At 42.3% G+C, this 19,316-nt stretch overlaps 1 protein-coding gene across 2 annotated transcripts in view; it reads right to left on the reverse strand.

Annotated features, from left to right (window-relative positions):
• The window catches only part of LOC118386926 (polypeptide N-acetylgalactosaminyltransferase 14-like), a 130,644-nt gene that overhangs the window by 37,088 nt on the left and 74,240 nt on the right, over positions 1 to 19,316 (reverse strand). For both annotated transcript variants that reach the window (XM_035774933.2, XM_052523656.1), the window contains 2 exons: positions 18,830 to 18,897; positions 3,799 to 3,864 (listed from right to left, as the gene is read on the reverse strand). In XM_035774933.2, coding sequence (XP_035630826.2) covers positions 3,799 to 3,864; positions 18,830 to 18,897 — 134 coding nt within the window. The remainder of the gene's footprint in view (positions 1 to 3,798; positions 3,865 to 18,829; positions 18,898 to 19,316) is intronic.

Consider the following 19,316-nt stretch of genomic DNA (forward strand, 5'->3'; position numbering starts at 1 on the left):
CAGCCTTTTTCAGTTTGCTTTTTAAAACTAGCCCTATTTAAAAGCTATTTATATGGCATCACTGAGAACACCCCTGTGGATTTATATAAAAGGTGACACAGGGAGCTGCAAAATAATCATCATGACATATGAGTTTCCTGAAAACAATGACTCATAATGCAATCTAATAGTTTCCTGTTTAGTAGTGCTCAGACTGTATACCAGTCAACCTTTTGATGCGTTGATCTAATATATTATAGAGATACACAGACTAGATTCACATGTTGTCTAGTTGGGATCATGATGTATCTATGACACTTACAGTGCCTTCAGAAAGTATTCACACCCCTTGACTTATTCTACATTGTTGTGTTACAGCCTAAATTAAAAATGTATGAAATAAAACATTTTCTCACCCATCTACACACAATACCCCATAATGACAAAGTAAAAACATGTTTTTAATTTATGCAAATGTATGAAAATGAAAAACAGAAGTATCTAATTTACATAAGTATCTAATTTGCATAAATATCCACACCCCTGAGTCAATACTTTGTAGAAGCACTTTTGGCAGCGTTTATAGCTGTGAGTCTTTCTGGGTAAGTCTCTAAGAGCTTTTCACACCTGGATTGTGCAACATTTGCACATGATTATTTTCAAAATTCTTCATACTCTGTCAAATTGGATGTTGATCATTGCTAGACAACCATTTTCAGGTCTTGCCACAGATTTTCAAGTAGATTTAAGTCAAAACTAACAGTGAATGTTCCTGCCACTCAAGAACCTTCTAGGTAAGCAACTCCAGTGTAGATTTCAAATCAAATCAAACGTTATTGGTCACATACACATATTTTGCAGACGTTATTGCGGATGTTGCGAAATGTTTGTGTTCCTTGCTCCAACATTGTAGCAGTATCTAACAATTCACAACAACACGCACAAATCTAAAAGTGAAGAATGGAATTAAGAAATACATAAATACTAGGACGAGCAATGTCGGAGTGGCATTGACTAAAATACAGTAGATTAGAATACAGTATATACATATGAGATGAGTAAAGCAGTGTGTTAACACTATTAAAGTGACCAGTGATTCCATGTCTATTTACATAGGGCAGCAGCCTCTAAGGTGCAGGGTTGAGTAACTGGGTGGTAGCCGGCTATTGATGACTGTTTAACAGTTGGATGGCCTTGAGATAGAAGCTGTTTTTCAGTCTCTCAGTCCCAGCTTCGATGCACCTGTACTGAGCTTTCTGGATGATAGCAGGGGCAAACAGGCCGTGGCTCGGGTGGTTGATGTCCTTGATGATCTTTTTGGCCTTCCTGTGATATCGGGTGCTTTAGGTGTCCTGGAGGGCAGGCAGTGTTCCCCCGGTGATGGCATCGTCTGTGGATCTATTGGAGTGGTAAGCAAATTGAAGAGGATCTAGGGTGATATGATCCTTAACTAGCGATAGTCATTTAGTTCAGTTACCTTTGCTTTCTTGGGTACAGGAACAATGGTGGATCTTGAAGCAAGTGGGTCCCCCCGTGTGGTTCTGGGATTTTTGCTCACCGTTCTTGTGATCATTTTGACTCCACGGGGTGAGATCTTGCGTGGAGCCCCAGATCGAGGGAGATTATCAGTGGTCTTGTATGTCTTCCATTTCTTAATAATTGCTCCCACAGAATGCTGAGTTGCATCCAAAGAACACCATACCTACTGTGAAGCATGGGGGTGGAAACATCATGCTTTGGGGCTGTTTTTCTGCAAAGGGACCAGGACGACTGATCCGTGTAAAGGAAAGAATGAATGGGGCCATGTATCGTGAGATTTTGAGTGAAAACCTCCTTCCATCAGCAAGGGCATTGAAGATGAAACGTGGCTGGGTCTTTCAGCCTGACAATGATCCCAAACACACCGCCCGGGCAACAAAGGAGTGGCTTCGTAAGAAGCATTTCAAGGTCCTGGAGTGGCCTAGCCAGTCTCCAGATCTCAACCCCATAGAAAATCTTTGGAGGGAGTTGAAAGTCCGTGTTGCCCAGCAACAGCCCCGAAAAATCACTGCTCTAGAGGAGATCTGCATAGAGGAATGGGCCAAAATACCAGCAACAGTGTGTGAAAACCTTGTGAAGACTTACAGAAAACATTTGACCTCTGTCATTGCCAACAAAGGGTATATAACAAAGTATTGAGATAAACTTTTGTTATTGACCAAATACTTATTCTCCACCATAATTTGCAAATAAATTCATTTTTTTTCTCATTTTGTCTGTCATAGTTGAAGTGTACCTATGATGAAAATTACAGGCCTCTCTCATATTTTTAAGTGGGAGAACTTGCACAATTGGTGGCTGACTAAATACTTTTTTGCCCCACTGTACATACTACCTCAATCAGCCTGACTAACCGGTGTCTGTATGTAGCCTCGCTACTGTTATAGCCTCGCTACTGTATATAGCCTGTCTTTTTTTTGTTGTTTTATTTCTTTATTACCTGTTGTATTCAGCGCACGTGACAAATATACTTTGTTTGATTTGATAGATCCCCTGAACGCAGCTCACTTTCCAGCCCACTTTCCAGCTCACACTCTCAACACATAGATCCCCTGAACGCAGCTCACTCTCCAGCCCACTTTCCAGCTCACACTCTCAACGCATAGATCCCCTGAACGCAGCTCACTCTCCAGCCCACTTTCCAGCTCACACTCTCAAACACATAGATCCCCTGAATGAAGCTCACTCTCAAGATCCCAATCACCTGAATTCTGATCACCTGTTCACACACCTGTATGTCATTATCACACACAATTTAGTTCAGTTCTTTGCACCCCATCATTGTGAGGTATTGTTTGTTTTGTGACACACTTCTATTCGGAGCGTTGTGTTTCCCGTAATTTAATCCCCTGTGTATGATAGTTTTGACCTGCCTCACTAATGATGCCTTTTGCCTGTACTTTAGATTGGATTTCCTGTTATCAACCGATTGCCTGATCTCCCGGATGACATTACTAGTGTTTTCCCTGCCTGTACTGTTTCCTTTTTTGGCCCCCCTGTGTATGACCTTCTGCCTGCCCCTGGACCCAGCTACCTGCCTCCTCCTGTGGTCCTTTACAAATAAACACCTGCTGCACTCTGCACTTGAAACCAGCTCTCTGTCTCCCATTGTGTTAATTGCAGTAGACCTACATTGTGGACTACAGTAAAGAAATCAAATGTTTCTTGCTAGGTGCCCAATTGAATTAAAGGGCAACTACACCCTCTCAAAAATACATCTCCTGATGTGGTTTCAGCAATGTTGTGGTCTTAGAAAACTCAATTTGTTCCAGTTTTCCATTTAAAACATAAACGGTTTCACACAGGGGCATCATCCCACTGGGCACAGATGTCATTTCAATGTCTATTCCACACTGGTTCAACGTAACGTCATTGAAATTACGTTACAACAATGTTGATTCTACCAGTGTGTGTGTCCAGTGGGTTTTGTTCACCAGGCGAGCCGTTTGAGAGTGATTTTGCCAAGTTAGGGTATATGCATTTCTCCAGGCACCACTCCGCCACTGCTCACAACAGGTGCTTTTCCCTGTGCTCTGAAATCATCTACTACAGGCAGGCTACTAGTGCTCCAATCAGGTGAACCATCCTCCTGGTCTACTGTTATCGCCTCATGACAACATTCGGCTCTAATGCTGCTCTTCCCGCTCAGAAGACAACTGGTGGTGGGCTCAATGGTATGTGTTCAAGTTGAGGACACAATTGTGTACTGCACGGATAAATTACTCTCAACACACACACACACACACACACGCAAGCACGCACACGAATGAACTACGTTACCTTCTCTCCTGTCATTCCGAAGACACTTTACTTTGGGCAACTTGGTGAGTAGAAGGCAGTCGTTTGCTGAAAGAGAGCATTTGATTCAGGGTCAGATGCAATGTCCTCAACACTGTCACCCACACATTGCATGGTACTGGACATGAATTGCAATAAACACATTGACAGAGACAGGGGAAATCTTTTAAATCACTGACACTTTTATTCCGGCAGATGACCCAGAATGGGAGAGCTCGTCTCATCGATCTCCAATCCATTTCCACACTGCCTCCTGCTGGAATCAGCTCTATCTCTGCTCACAGCTTCTCCTCTACTCTACTCACCATCTTCACTGTAGTAATCTACAGTACCAGGATGATCTACTCTACTCACCATAACTCACTGTAGTCATCTACAGCATCAGGATGATCTACTCTACTCACCATCTTCACTGTAGTCATCTACAGCATCAGGATGATCTACTCTACTCACCATAACTCACTGTAGTAATCTACAGTACCAGGATGATCTACTCTACTCACCATCTTCTCTGTAGTAATCTACAGTACCAGGATGATCTACTCTACTCACCATCTTCACTGTAGTCATCTACAGTACCAGGATGATCTACTGTACTCACCATAACTCACTGTAGTCATCTACAGCATCAGGATGATCTACTCTACTCACCATCTTCACTGTAGTCATCTACAGCATCAGGATGATCTACTCTACTCACCATAACTCACTGTAGTCATCTCACGCATCAGGATTATCTACTCTACTCACCATAACTCACTGTAGTCATCTAGAGTATCAGGATGATCTACTCTACTCACCATAACTCACTGTAGTCATCTACAGCATCAGGATGATCTACTCTACTCACCATAACTCACTGTAGTCATCTACAGCACCAGGATGATCTTCTCTACTCACCATAACTCACTGTAGTCATCTACAGCATCAGGATGATCTACTCTACTCACCATAACTCACTGTAGTCATCTACAGCATCAGGATGATCTACTCTACTCACCATAACTCAATGTAGTCATCTACAGCATCAGGATGATCTACTCTACTCACCATAACTCACTGTAGTCATCTACAGCATCAGGATGATCTACTCTACTCACCATAACTCACTGTAGTCATCCACAGCATCAGGATGATCTACTCTACTCACCATAACTCACTGTAGTCATCTACAGCATCAGGATGATCTACTCTACTCACCATAACTCACTGTAGTCATCTACAGCATCAGGATGATCTACTCTACTCACCATCTTCATTGTAGTCATCTACAGCATCCGGATGATCTACCCTACTCACCATAACTCACTGTAGTCATCTACAGCATCAGGATGATCTACTCTACTCACTATAACTCACTGTAGTCATCCACAGCATCAGGATGATCTACTCTACTCACCATAACTCACTGTAGTCATCTACAGCATCAGGATGATCTACTCTACTCACCATAACTCACTGTAGTCATCTAGAGCATCAGGATGATCTACTCTACTCACCATAACTCACTGTAGTCATCTACAGCACCAGGATGATCTACTCTACTCTACTCACCATAACTCACTGTAGTCATCTACAGTACAAGGATGAGCTACTCTACTCACCATAACTCACTGTAGTCATCTACAGCATCAGGATGATCTACTGTACTCACCATAACTCACTGTAGTCATCTAGAGCATCAGGATGATCTACTGTACTCACCATAACTCACTGTAGTCATCTAGAGCACCAGGATGATCTACTCTACTCTACTCACCATAACTCACTGTAGTCATCTACAGCATCAGGATGATCTACTCTACTCACCATAACTCACTGTAGTCATCTACAGCATCAGGATGATCTACTCTACTCACTATAACTCACTGTAGTCATCTACAGCATCAGGATGATCTACTCTACTCACCATCTTCATTGTAGTCATCTACAGCATCCGGATGATCTACTCTACTCACCATAACTCACTGTAGTTATCTACAGCATCAGGATGATCTACTCTACTCACCATAACTCACTGTAGTCATCTACAGCATCAGGATGATCTACTCTACTCACTATAACTCACTGTAGTCATCTAGAGCATCAGGATGATCTACTGTACTCACCATAACTCACTGTAGTCATCTACAGTACCAGGATGATCTTCTCTACTCTACTCACCATAACTCACTGTAGTCATCTACAGTACAAGGATGAGCTACTCTACTCACCATAACTCACTGTAGTCACCTACAGTACCAGGATGATCTACTCTACTCACCATAACTCACTGTAGTCATCTACAGTACCAGGATGATCTTCTCTACTCTACTCACCATAACTCACTGTAGTCATCTACAGTACAAGGATTAGCTACTCTACTCACCATAACTCACTGTAGTCACCTACAGTACCAGGATGATCTACTCTACTCACCATAACTCACAGTAGTCATATACAGCATCAGGATGATCTACTCTACTCACCATAACTCACTGTAGTCATCTACAGCATCAGGATGATCTACTCTACTCACCATAACTCACTGTAGTCATCTACAGCATCAGGATGATCTACTCTACTCACCATAACTCACTGTAGTCATCTACAGCATCAGGATGATCTACTCTACTCACCATAACTCACTGTAGTCACCTACAGTACCAGGATGATCTACTCTACTCACCATAACTCACAGTAGTCATATACAGCATCAGGATGATCTACTCTACTCACCATAACTCACTGTAGTCATCTAGAGCATCAGGATGATCTACTGTACTCACCATAACTCACTGTAGTCATCTACAGCACCAGGATGATCTACTCTACTCTACTCACCATAACTCACTGTAGTCATCTACAGTACAAGGATGAGCTACTCTACTCACCATAACTCACTGTAGTCATCTACAGTACAATGATGAGCTACTCTACTCACCATAACTCACTGTAGTCACCTACAGTACCAGGATGATCTACTCTACTCACCATAACTCACAGTAGTCATATACAGCATCAGGATGATCTACTCTACTCACCATAACTCACTGTAGTCATCTACAGCATCAGGATGATCTACTCTACTCACCATAACTCACTGTAGTCATCTACAGCACCAGGATGATCTACTCTACTCACCATAACTCACTGTAGTCATCTACAGTACCAGGATGATCTTCTCTACTCTACTCACCATAACTCACTGTAGTCATCTACAGTACAGGATGATCTACTCTACTCACCATAACTCACTGTAGTCATCTACAGTACAAGGATGAGCTACTCTACTCACCATAACTCACTGTAGTCATCTACAGCATCAGGATGATCTACTCTACTCACCATAACTCACTGTAGTCATCTACAGCATCAGGATGATCTACTCTACTCACCATAACTCACTGTAGTCATCTACAGCATCAGGATGATCTACTCTACTCACCATCTTCACTGTAGTCATCTACAGCATCAGGATGATCTACTCTACTCACCATAACTCACTGTAGTCATCTACAGCATCAGGATGATCTACTCTACTCACCATAACTCACTGTAGTCATCTACAGCATCAGGATGATCTACTCTACTCACCATAACTCACTGTAGTCATCTACAGCATCAGGATGATCTACTCTACTCACCATCTTCACTGTAGTCATCTACAGCATCAGGATGATCTACTCTACTCACCATAACTCACTGTAGTCATCTACAGCATCAGGATGATCTACTCTACTCACCATAACTCACTGTAGTCATCTACAGTACCAGGATGATCTACTCTACTCACCATAACTCACTGTAGTCATCTACAGCATCAGGATGATCTACTCTACTCACCATAACTCACTGTAGTCATCTACAGCATCAGGATGATCTACTCTACTCACCATAACTCACTGTAGTCATCTACAGCATCAGGATGATCTACTCTACTCACCATAACTCACTGTAGTCATCTACAGCACCAGGATGATCTACTCTACTCACCATAACTCACTGTAGTCATCTACAGTACCAGGATGATCTACTCTACTCACCATAACTCACTGTAGTCATCTACAGTACCAGGATGATCTACTCTACTCACCATAACTCACTGTAGTCACCTACAGTACCAGGATGATCTACTCTACTCACCATAACTCACTGTAGTCATCTACAGTACAAGGATGAGCTACTCTACTCACCATAACTCACTGTAGTCACCTACAGTACCAGGATGATCTACTCTACTCACCATAACTCACTGTAGTCATCTACAGCATCAGGATGATCTACTCTACTCACCATAACTCACTGTAGTCATCTACAGCACAAGGATGATCTACTCTACTCACCATAACTCACTGTTGTCATCTACAGTATCAGGATCATCTACTCTACTCACCATAACTCACTGTAGTCATCTACAGCATCAGGATGATCTACTCTACTCACCATAACTCACTGTAGTCATCTACAGCACCAGGATGATCTACTCTACTCACCATAACTCACTGTAGTCATCTACAGCACCAGGATGATCTACTCTACTCACCATAACTCACTGTAGTCATCTACAGCATCAGGATGATCTACTCTACTCACCATAACTCACTGTAGTCATCTACAGCATCAGGATGATCTACTCTACTCACCATAACTCACTGTAGTCATCTACAGCATCAGGATGATCTACTCTACTCACCATAACTCACTGTAGTCATCTACAGCATCAGGATGATCTACTCTACTCACCATAACTCACTGTAGTCATCCACAGCATCAGGATGATCTACTCTACTCACCATAACTCACTGTAGTCATCTACAGCATCAGGATGATCTACTCTACTCACCATAACTCACTGTAGTCATCTACAGCATCAGGATGATCTACTCTACTCACCATAACTCACTGTAGTCATCTACAGCATACAGGATGATCTACTCTACTCACCATAACTCACTGTAGTCATCTACAGCATCAGGATGATCTACTCTACTCACCATAACTCACTGTAGTCATCTACAGCATCAGGATGATCTACTCTACTCACCATAACTCACTGTAGTCATCTACAGCATCAGGATGATCTACTCTACTCACCATAACTCACTGTAGTCATCTACAGCACCAGGATGATCTACTCTACTCACTCACCATAACTCACTGTAGTCATCTACAGTACATCAGGATGATCTACTCTACTCACCATAACTCACTGTAGTCATCTACAGCATCAGGATGATCTACTCTACTCACCATAACTCACTGTAGTCATCTACAGCATCAGGATGATCTACTCTACTCACCATAACTCACTGTAGTCATCTACAGCACCAGGATGATCTACTCTACTCACTCACCATAACTCACTGTAGTCATCTACAGCATCAGGATGATCTACTCTACTCACCATAACTCACTGTAGTCATCTACAGCATCAGGATGATCTACTCTACTCACCATAACTCACTGTAGTCATCTACAGCATCAGGATGATCTACTCTACTCACCATAACTCACTGTAGTCATCTACAGCATCAGGATGATCTACTCTACTCACCATCTTCACTGTAGTCATCTACAGCATCCGGATGATCTACTCTACTCACCATAACTCACTGTAGTCATCTACAGCATCAGGATGATCTACTCTACTCACCATAACTCACTGTAGTCATCTACAGCATCAGGATGATCTACTCTACTCACCATAACTCACTGTAGTCATCTACAGCATCAGGATGATCTACTCTACTCACCATAACTCACTGTAGTCATCTACAGCATCAGGATGATCTACTCTACTCACCATAACTCACTGTAGTCATCTACAGCACCAGGATGATCTACTCTACTCACTCATAACTCACTGTAGTCATCTACAGTACAAGGATGATCTACTCTACTCACCATAACTCACTGTAGTCATCTACAGTACAGGATGATCTACTCTACTCACCATAACTCACTGTAGTCATCTACAGCACAGGATGATCTACTCTACTCACCATAACTCACTGTAGTCATCTACAGCATCAGGATGATCTACTCTACTCACCATAACTCACTGTAGTCATCTACAGCACCAGGATGATCTACTCTACTCACCATAACTCACTGTAGTCATCTACAGTACCAGGATGATCTTCTCTACTCTACTCACCATAACTCACTGTAGTCATCTACAGTACAGGATGATCTACTCTACTCACCATAACTCACTGTAGTCATCTACAGTACCAGGATGATCTACTCTACTCACCATAACTCACTGTAGTCATCTACAGCACAGGATGATCTACTCTACTCACCATAACTCACTGTAGTCATCTACAGCATCAGGATGATCTACTCTACTCACCATAACTCACTGTAGTCATCTACAGCATCAGGATGATCTACTCTACTCACCATAACTCACTGTAGTCATCTACAGCATCATGATGATCTACTCTACTCACCATAACTCACTGTAGTCATCTACAGCATCAGGATGATCTACTCTACTCACCATAACTCACTGTAGTCACCTACAGTACCAGGATGATCTACTCTACTCACCATAACTCACAGTAGTCATATACAGCATCAGGATGATCTACTCTACTCACCATAACTCACTGTAGTCATCTACAGCATCATGATGATCTACTCTACTCACCATAACTCACTGTAGTCATCTAGAGCATCAGGATGATCTACTCTACTCACCATAACTCACTGTAGTCATCTACAGTACCAGGATGATCTTCTCTACTCTACTCACCATAACTCACTGTAGTCATCTACAGTACAAGGATGAGCTACTCTACTCACCATAACTCACTGTAGTCACCTACAGTACCAGGATGATCTACTCTACTCACCATAACTCACTGTAGTCATCTACAGTACCAGGATGATCTTCTCTACTCTACTCACCATAACTCACTGTAGTCACCTACAGTACCAGGATGATCTACTCTACTCACCATAACTCACTGTAGTCATCTACAGCATCAGGATGATCTACTCTACTCACCATAACTCACTGTAGTCATCTACAGCATCATGATGATCTACTCTACTCACCATAACTCACTGTAGTCATCTACAGCATCAGGATGATCTACTCTACTCACCATAACTCACTGTAGTCACCTACAGTACCAGGATGATCTACTCTACTCACCATAACTCACTGTAGTCATCTACAGCATCAGGATGATCTACTCTACTCACCATAACTCACTGTAGTCATCTACAGCATCATGATGATCTACTCTACTCACCATAACTCACTGTAGTCATCTAGAGCATCAGGATGATCTACTGTACTCACCATAACTCACTGTAGTCATCTACAGCACCAGGATGATCTACTCTACTCACCATAACTCACTGTAGTCATCTACAGTACAAGGATGAGCTACTCTACTCACCATAACTCACTGTAGTCATCTACAGTACAAGGATGAGCTACTCTACTCACCATAACTCACTGTAGTCACCTACAGTACCAGGATGATCTACTCTACTCACCATAACTCACAGTAGTCATATACAGCATCAGGATGATCTACTCTACTCACCATAACTCACTGTAGTCATCTACAGCATCAGGATGATCTACTCTACTCACCATAACTCACTGTAGTCATCTACAGCACCAGGATGATCTACTCTACTCACCATAACTCACTGTAGTCATCTACAGTACCAGGATGATCTTCTCTACTCTACTCACCATAACTCACTGTAGTCATCTACAGTACAAGGATGAGCTACTCTACTCACCATAACTCACTGTAGTCATCTACAGTACAAGGATGAGCTACTCTACTCACCATAACTCACTGTAGTCATCTACAGCATCAGGATGATCTACTCTACTCACCATAACTCACTGTAGTCATCTACAGCATCAGGATGATCTACTCTACTCACCATAACTCACTGTAGTCATCTACAGCATCAGGATGATCTACTCTACTCACCATCTTCACTGTAGTCATCTACAGCATCAGGACGATCTACTCTACTCACCATAACTCACTGTAGTCATCTACAGCATTAGGATGATCTACTCTACTCACCATAACTCACTGTAGTCATCTACAGCATCAGGATGATCTACTCTACTCACCATAACTCACTGTAGTCATCTACAGCATCAGGATGATCTACTCTACTCACCATAACTCACTGTAGTCATCTACAGCATCCGGATGATCTACTCTACTCACCATAACTCACTGTAGTCATCTACAGCATCAGGATGATCTACTCTACTCACCATAACTCACTGTAGTCATCTAGAGCATCAGGATGATCTACTGTACTCACCATAACTCACTGTAGTCATCTACAGCACCAGGATGATCTACTCTACTCACCATAACTCACTGTAGTCATCTACAGCATCAGGATGATCTACTCTACTCACCATAACTCACTGTAGTCATCTACCGTACAAGGATGAGCTACTCTACTCACCATAACTCACTGTAGTCATCTACAGCATCAGGATGATCTACTCTACTCACCATAACTCACTGTAGTCATCTACAGCATCAGGATGATCTACTCTACTCACCATAACTCACTGTAGTCATCTACAGCATCAGGATGATCTACTCTACTCACCATAACTCACTGTAGTCATCTACCGTACAAGGATGAGCTACTCTACTCACCATAACTCACTGTAGTCATCTACAGCATCAGGATGATCTACTCTACTCACCATAACTCACTGTAGTCATCTACAGCACCAGGATGATCTACTCTACTCACCATAACTCACTGTAGTCATCTACAGTACCAGGATGATCTTCTCTACTCTACTCACCATAACTCACTGTAGTCATCTACAGTACAAGGATGAGCTACTCTACTCACCATAACTCACTGTAGTCATCTACAGTACAATGATGAGCTACTCTACTCACCATAACTCACTGTAGTCACCTACAGTACCAGGATGATCTACTCTACTCACCATAAATCACAGTAGTCATATACAGCATCAGGATGATCTACTCTACTCACCATAACTCACTGTAGTCATCTACAGCACCAGGATGATCTACTCTACTCACCATAACTCACTGTAGTCATCTACAGTACCAGGATGATCTTCTCTACTCTACTCACCATAACTCACTGTAGTCATCGACAGTACAAGGATGAGCTACTCTACTCACCATAACTCACTGTAGTCATCTACAGTACAAGGATGAGCTACTCTACTAACCATAACTCACTGTAGTCATCTACAGTACAAGGATGAGCTACTCTGCTCACCATAACTCACTGTCGTCATCTACAGTACCAGGATGATCTTCTCTACTCTTACTCACCATAACTCACTGTAGTCATCTACAGTACCAGGATGATCTTCTCTACTCTTACTCACCATAACTCACTGTAGTCATCTACAGTACAAGGATGAGCTACTCTACTCACCATAACTCACTGTAGTCATCTACAGCATCAGGATGATCTACTCTACTCATCATAACTCAATGTAGTCATCGACAGCATCAGGATGATCTACTCTACTCAGCATAACTCACTGTAGTCATCTACAGCATCAGGATGATCTACTCTACTCACCATAACTCACTGTAGTCATCTACAGCATCAGGATGATCTACTCTACTCACCATCTTCACTGTAGTCATCTACAGCATCAGGACGATCTACTCTACTCACCATAACTCACTGTTGTCATCTATAGCATTAGGATGATCTACTCTACTCACCATAACTCACTGTAGTCATCTACAGCATCAGGATGATCTACTCTACTCACCATAACTCACTGTAGTCATCTACAGCATCAGGATGATCTACTCTACTCACCATAACTCACTGTAGTCATCTACAGTACAAGGATGAGCTACTCTACTCACCATAACTCACTGTAGTCATCTACAGTACAAGGATGAGCTACTCTGCTCACAGTAACTCACTGTCGTCATCTACAGTACCAGGGTGATCTACTCTACTCACCATAACTCACTGTAGTCATCTACAGTACCAGGATGATCTTCTCTACTCTACTCACCATAACTCACTGTAGTCATCTACAGTACAAAGATGAGCTACTCTACTCACCATAACTCACTGTAGTCATCTACAGTACAAGGATGAGCTACTCTACTCACCATAACTCACTGTAGTCAACTACAGCATCAGGATGATCTACTCTACTCACCATAACTCACTGTAGTCATCTACAGCATCAGGATGATCTACTCTACTCACCATCTTCACTGTAGTCATCTACAGCATCAGGACGATCTACTCTACTCACCATAACTCACTGTAGTCATCTACAGCATTAGGATGATCTACTCTACTCACCATAACTCACTGTAGTCATCTACAGCATCAGGATGATCTACTCTACTCACCATAACTCACTGTAGTCATCTACAGCATCAGGATGATCTACTCTACTCACCATAACTCACTGTAGTCATCTACAGCATCAGGATGATCTACTCTACTCACCATAACTCACTGTAGTCATCTACAGTACAGGATGATCTACTCTACTCACCATCTCACTGTAGTCATCTACAGCATCAGGATGATCTACTCTACTCACCATAACTCACTGTAGTCATCTACAGCATCAGGATGATCTACTCTACTCACCATAACTCACTGTAGTCATCTACAGCATCCGGATGATCTACTCTACTCACCATAACTCACTGTAGTCATCTACAGCATCAGGATGATCTACTCTACTCACCATAACTCACTGTAGTCATCTACAGCATCAGGATGATCTACTCTACTCACCATAACTCACTGTAGTCATCTACAGCATCAGGATGATCTACTCTACTCACCATAACTCACTGTAGTCATCTACCGTACAAGGATGAGCTACTCTACTCACCATAACTCACTGTAGTAATCTACAGCATCAGGATGATCTACTGTACTCACCATAACTCACTGAAGTCATCTACAGCACCAGGATGATCTACTCTACTCTACTCACCATAACTCACTATAGTCATCTACAGTACAAGGATGAGCTACTCTACTCACCATAACTCACTGTAGTCACCTACAGTACCAGGATGATCTACTCTACTCACCATAACTCACTGTAGTCATCTACAGCATCAGGATGATCTACTCTACTCACCATAACTCACTGTAGTCATCTACAGCATCAGGATGATCTACTCTACTCACCATAACTCACTGTAGTCATCTACAGTACAAGGATGAGCTACTCTACTCACCATAACTCACTGTAGTCATCTACAGTACAAGGATGAGCTACTCTACTCACCATAACTCACTGTAGTCATCTACAGTACCAGGATGATCTACTCTACTCACCATAACTCACTGTAGTCATCTACAGCATCCAGGATGATCTACTCTACTCACCATAACTCACTGTAGTCATATACAGCATCAGGATGATCTACTCTACTCTACTCACCATAACTCACTGTAGTCATCTACAGCATCAGGATGATCTACTGTACTCACCATAACTCACTGTAGTCATCTACAGCATCAGGATGATCTACTCTACTCACCATAACTCACTGTAGTCATCTACAGCATCAGGATGATCTACTCTACTCACCATAACTCACTGTAGTCATCTACAGCACCAGGATGATCTACTCTACTCACCATAACTCACTGTAGTCATCTACAGTACCAGGATGATCTTCTACTCTACTCACCATAACTCACTGTAGTCATCTACAGTACAAGGATGAGCTACTCTACTCACATAACTCACTGTAGTCATCTACAGTACAGGATGATCTACTCTACTCACCATAACTCACTGTAGTCATCTACAGCACCAGGATGATCTACTCTACTCACTCATAACTCACTGTAGTCATCTACAGTACCAGGATGATCTACTCTACTCACCATAACTCACTGTAGTCATCTACAGTACAAGGATGAGTGACTCTACTCACCATAACTCACTGTAGTCACCTACAGTACCAACTCACTGTAGTCATCTACAGCATCAGGATGATCTACTCTACTCACCATAACTCACTGTAGTCATCTACAGCACAAGGATGATCTACTCTACTCACCATAACTCACTGTAGTCATCTACAGCATCAGGATGATCTACTCTACTCACCATAACTCACTGTAGTCATCTACAGCATCAGGATGATCTACTCTACTCACCATAACTCACTGTAGTCATCTACCGTACAAGGATGAGCTACTCTACTCACCATAACTCACTGTAGTAATCTACAGCATCAGGATGATCTACTGTACTCACCATAACTCACTGAAGTCATCTACAGCACCAGGATGATCTACTCTACTCTACTCACCATAACTCACTATAGTCATCTACAGTACAAGGATGAGCTACTCTACTCACCATAACTCACTGTAGTCACCTACAGTACCAGGATGATCTACTCTACTCACCATAACTCACAGTAGTCATATACAGCATCAGGATGATCTACTCTACTCACCATAACTCACTGTAGTCATCTACAGCATCAGGATGATCTACTCTACTCACCATAACTCACTGTAGTCATCTACAGTACAAGGATGAGCTACTCTACTCACCATAACTCACTGTAGTCATCTGCAGTTCAAGGATGAGCTACTCTACTCACCATAACTCACTGTCGTCATCTACAGTACCAGGATGATCTACTCTACTCACCATAACTCACTGTAGTCATCTACAGCATCCGGACGATCTACTCTACTCACCATAACTCACTGTAGTCATATACAGCATCAGGATGATCTACTCTACTCTACTCACCATAACTCACTGTAGTCATCTACAGCATCAGGATGATCTACTGTACTCACCATAACTCACTGTAGTCATCTACAGCATCAGGATGATCTACTGTACTCACCATAACTCACTGTAGTCATCTACAGCATCAGGATGATCTACTCTACTCACCATAACTCACTGTAGTCATCTACAGCACCAGGATGATCTACTCTACTCACCATAACTCACTGTAGTCATCTACAGTACCAGGATGATCTTCTCTACTCTACTCACCATAACTCACTGTAGTCATCTACAGTACAAGGATGAGCTACTCTACTCAACATAACTCACTGTAGTCATCTACAGTACAAGGATGAGCTACTCTACTCACCATAACTCACTGTCGTCATCTACAGTACCAGGGTGATCTACTCTACTCACCATAACTCACTGTAGTCACCTACAGTACCAGGATGATCTACTCTACTCACCATAACTCACTGTAGTCATCTACAGTACAAGGATGAGTGACTCTACTCACCATAACTCACTGTAGTCACCTACAGTACCAACTCACTGTAGTCATCTACAGCATCAGGATGATCTACTCTACTCACCATAACTCACTGTAGTCATCTACAGCACAAGGATGATCTACTCTACTCACCATAACTCACTGTTGTCATCTACAGTACCAGGATCATCTTCTCTACTGTACTCACCATAACTCACTGTAGTCATCTACAGCACCAGGGTGATCTACTCTACTCTACTCTACTCACCATCCTCACTGTAGTCATCTACAGTACCAGGATGATCTACTCTACTCACCATAACTCACTGTAGTCATCTACAGCATCCGGACGATCTACTCTACTCACCATAACTCACTGTAGTCATATACAGCATCAGGATGATCTACTCTACTCTACTCACCATAACTCACTGTAGTCATCTACAGCATCAGGATGATCTACTGTACTCACCATAACTCACTGTAGTCATCTACAGCATCAGGATGATCTACTCTACTCACCATAACTCACTGTAGTCATCTACAGCACCAGGATGATCTACTCTACTCACCATAACTCACTGTAGTCATCTACAGTACCAGGATGATCTTCTCTACTCTACTCACCATAACTCACTGTAGTCATCTACAGTACAAGGATGAGCTACTCTACTCACCATAACTCACTGTAGTCATCTACAGTACAAGGATGATCTACTCTACTCACCATAACTCACTGTAGTCATATACAGCATCAGGATGATCTACTCTACTCTACTCACCATCCTCACTGTAGTCATCTACAGTACCAGGATGATCTACTCTACTCACCATAACTCACTGTAGTCATCTACAGCATCCGGACGATCTACTCTACTCACCATAACTCACTGTAGTCATATACAGCATCAGGATGATCTACTCTACTCACCATAACTCACTGTAGTCATCTACAGCATCAGGATGATCTACTGTACTCACCATAACTCACTGTAGTCATCTACAGCATCAGGATGATCTACTCTACTCACCATAACTCACTGTAGTCATCTACAGCACCAGGATGATCTACTCTACTCACCATAACTCACTGTAGTCATCTACAGTACCAGGATGATCTTCTCTACTCTACTCACCATAACTCACTGTAGTCATCTACAGTACAAGGATGAGCTACTCTACTCACCATAACTCACTGTAGTCATCTACAGTACCAGGGTGATCTACTCTACTCACCATAACTCACTGTAGTCACCTACAGTACCAGGATGATCTACTCTACTCACCATAACTCACTGTAGTCATCTACAGTACAAGGATGAGCGACTCTACTCACCATAACTCACTGTAGTCACCTACAGTACCAGGATGATCTACTCTACTCACCATAACTCACTGTAGTCATCTACAGCACAAGGATGATCTACTCTACTCACCATAACTCACTGTTGTCATCTACAGTACCAGGATCATCTTCTCTACTGTACTCACCATAACTCACTGTAGTCATCTACAGCACCAGGGTGATCTACTCTACTCTACTCTACTCACCATCCTCACTGTAGTCATCTACAGTACCAGGATGATCTTCTCTACTCTACTCATCATAACTCACTGTAGTCATCTACAGAATCAGGATGATCTACTCTATTCACCATCCTCACTGTAGTCATCTACAGAATCAGGAGGATCTTCTCTACTCTACTCACCATTCTCACTGTAGTCACCTACAGCATCAGTATGATCTACTCTACTCTACTCACCATCCTCACTGTAGTCATCTACCAGGATGATCTCGTGAATCAGGTGGACAGGCGTCCGGTTCAGCACACTGCAAAAGGAAAGGGGAGAAACAGTAGAGTTAGTAGAAACTATTGCATTTCTTAAAGATGACAATCGTTACAGAGCTGCAAGTACCCACATTATGGGAAAAACTGAGAATGGAATTACGGCTTTAATAAACCAACACTATTTCATTAGTTCTGAAGATTAAAAAATTAAAAATTCATAACGTCAGCCCCCAAAATTCAATTTGGATGGTTTTCTATTAAGTGTATGGGAAAATACAGGAACACTCTTTCTGGCTGTAGCTCTTTTTCCTCCTAACACCATCCTTTCATATTAAACTCTCACTTTATAAGAACCACATTGGAATCCCCCTCTAACATTATCTCTCCTCTCCTGGGGCACATGGCTGAACAGCAGGTCATGGAGCGAGAAGAGATGGAGAGAGAGCTGCACCACCTCCCT

Source organism: Oncorhynchus keta, chromosome 8 (assembly GCF_023373465.1).
Source record: "Oncorhynchus keta strain PuntledgeMale-10-30-2019 chromosome 8, Oket_V2, whole genome shotgun sequence".
In the NCBI taxonomy this organism is placed as follows: Eukaryota; Metazoa; Chordata; class Actinopteri; order Salmoniformes; family Salmonidae; genus Oncorhynchus; species Oncorhynchus keta.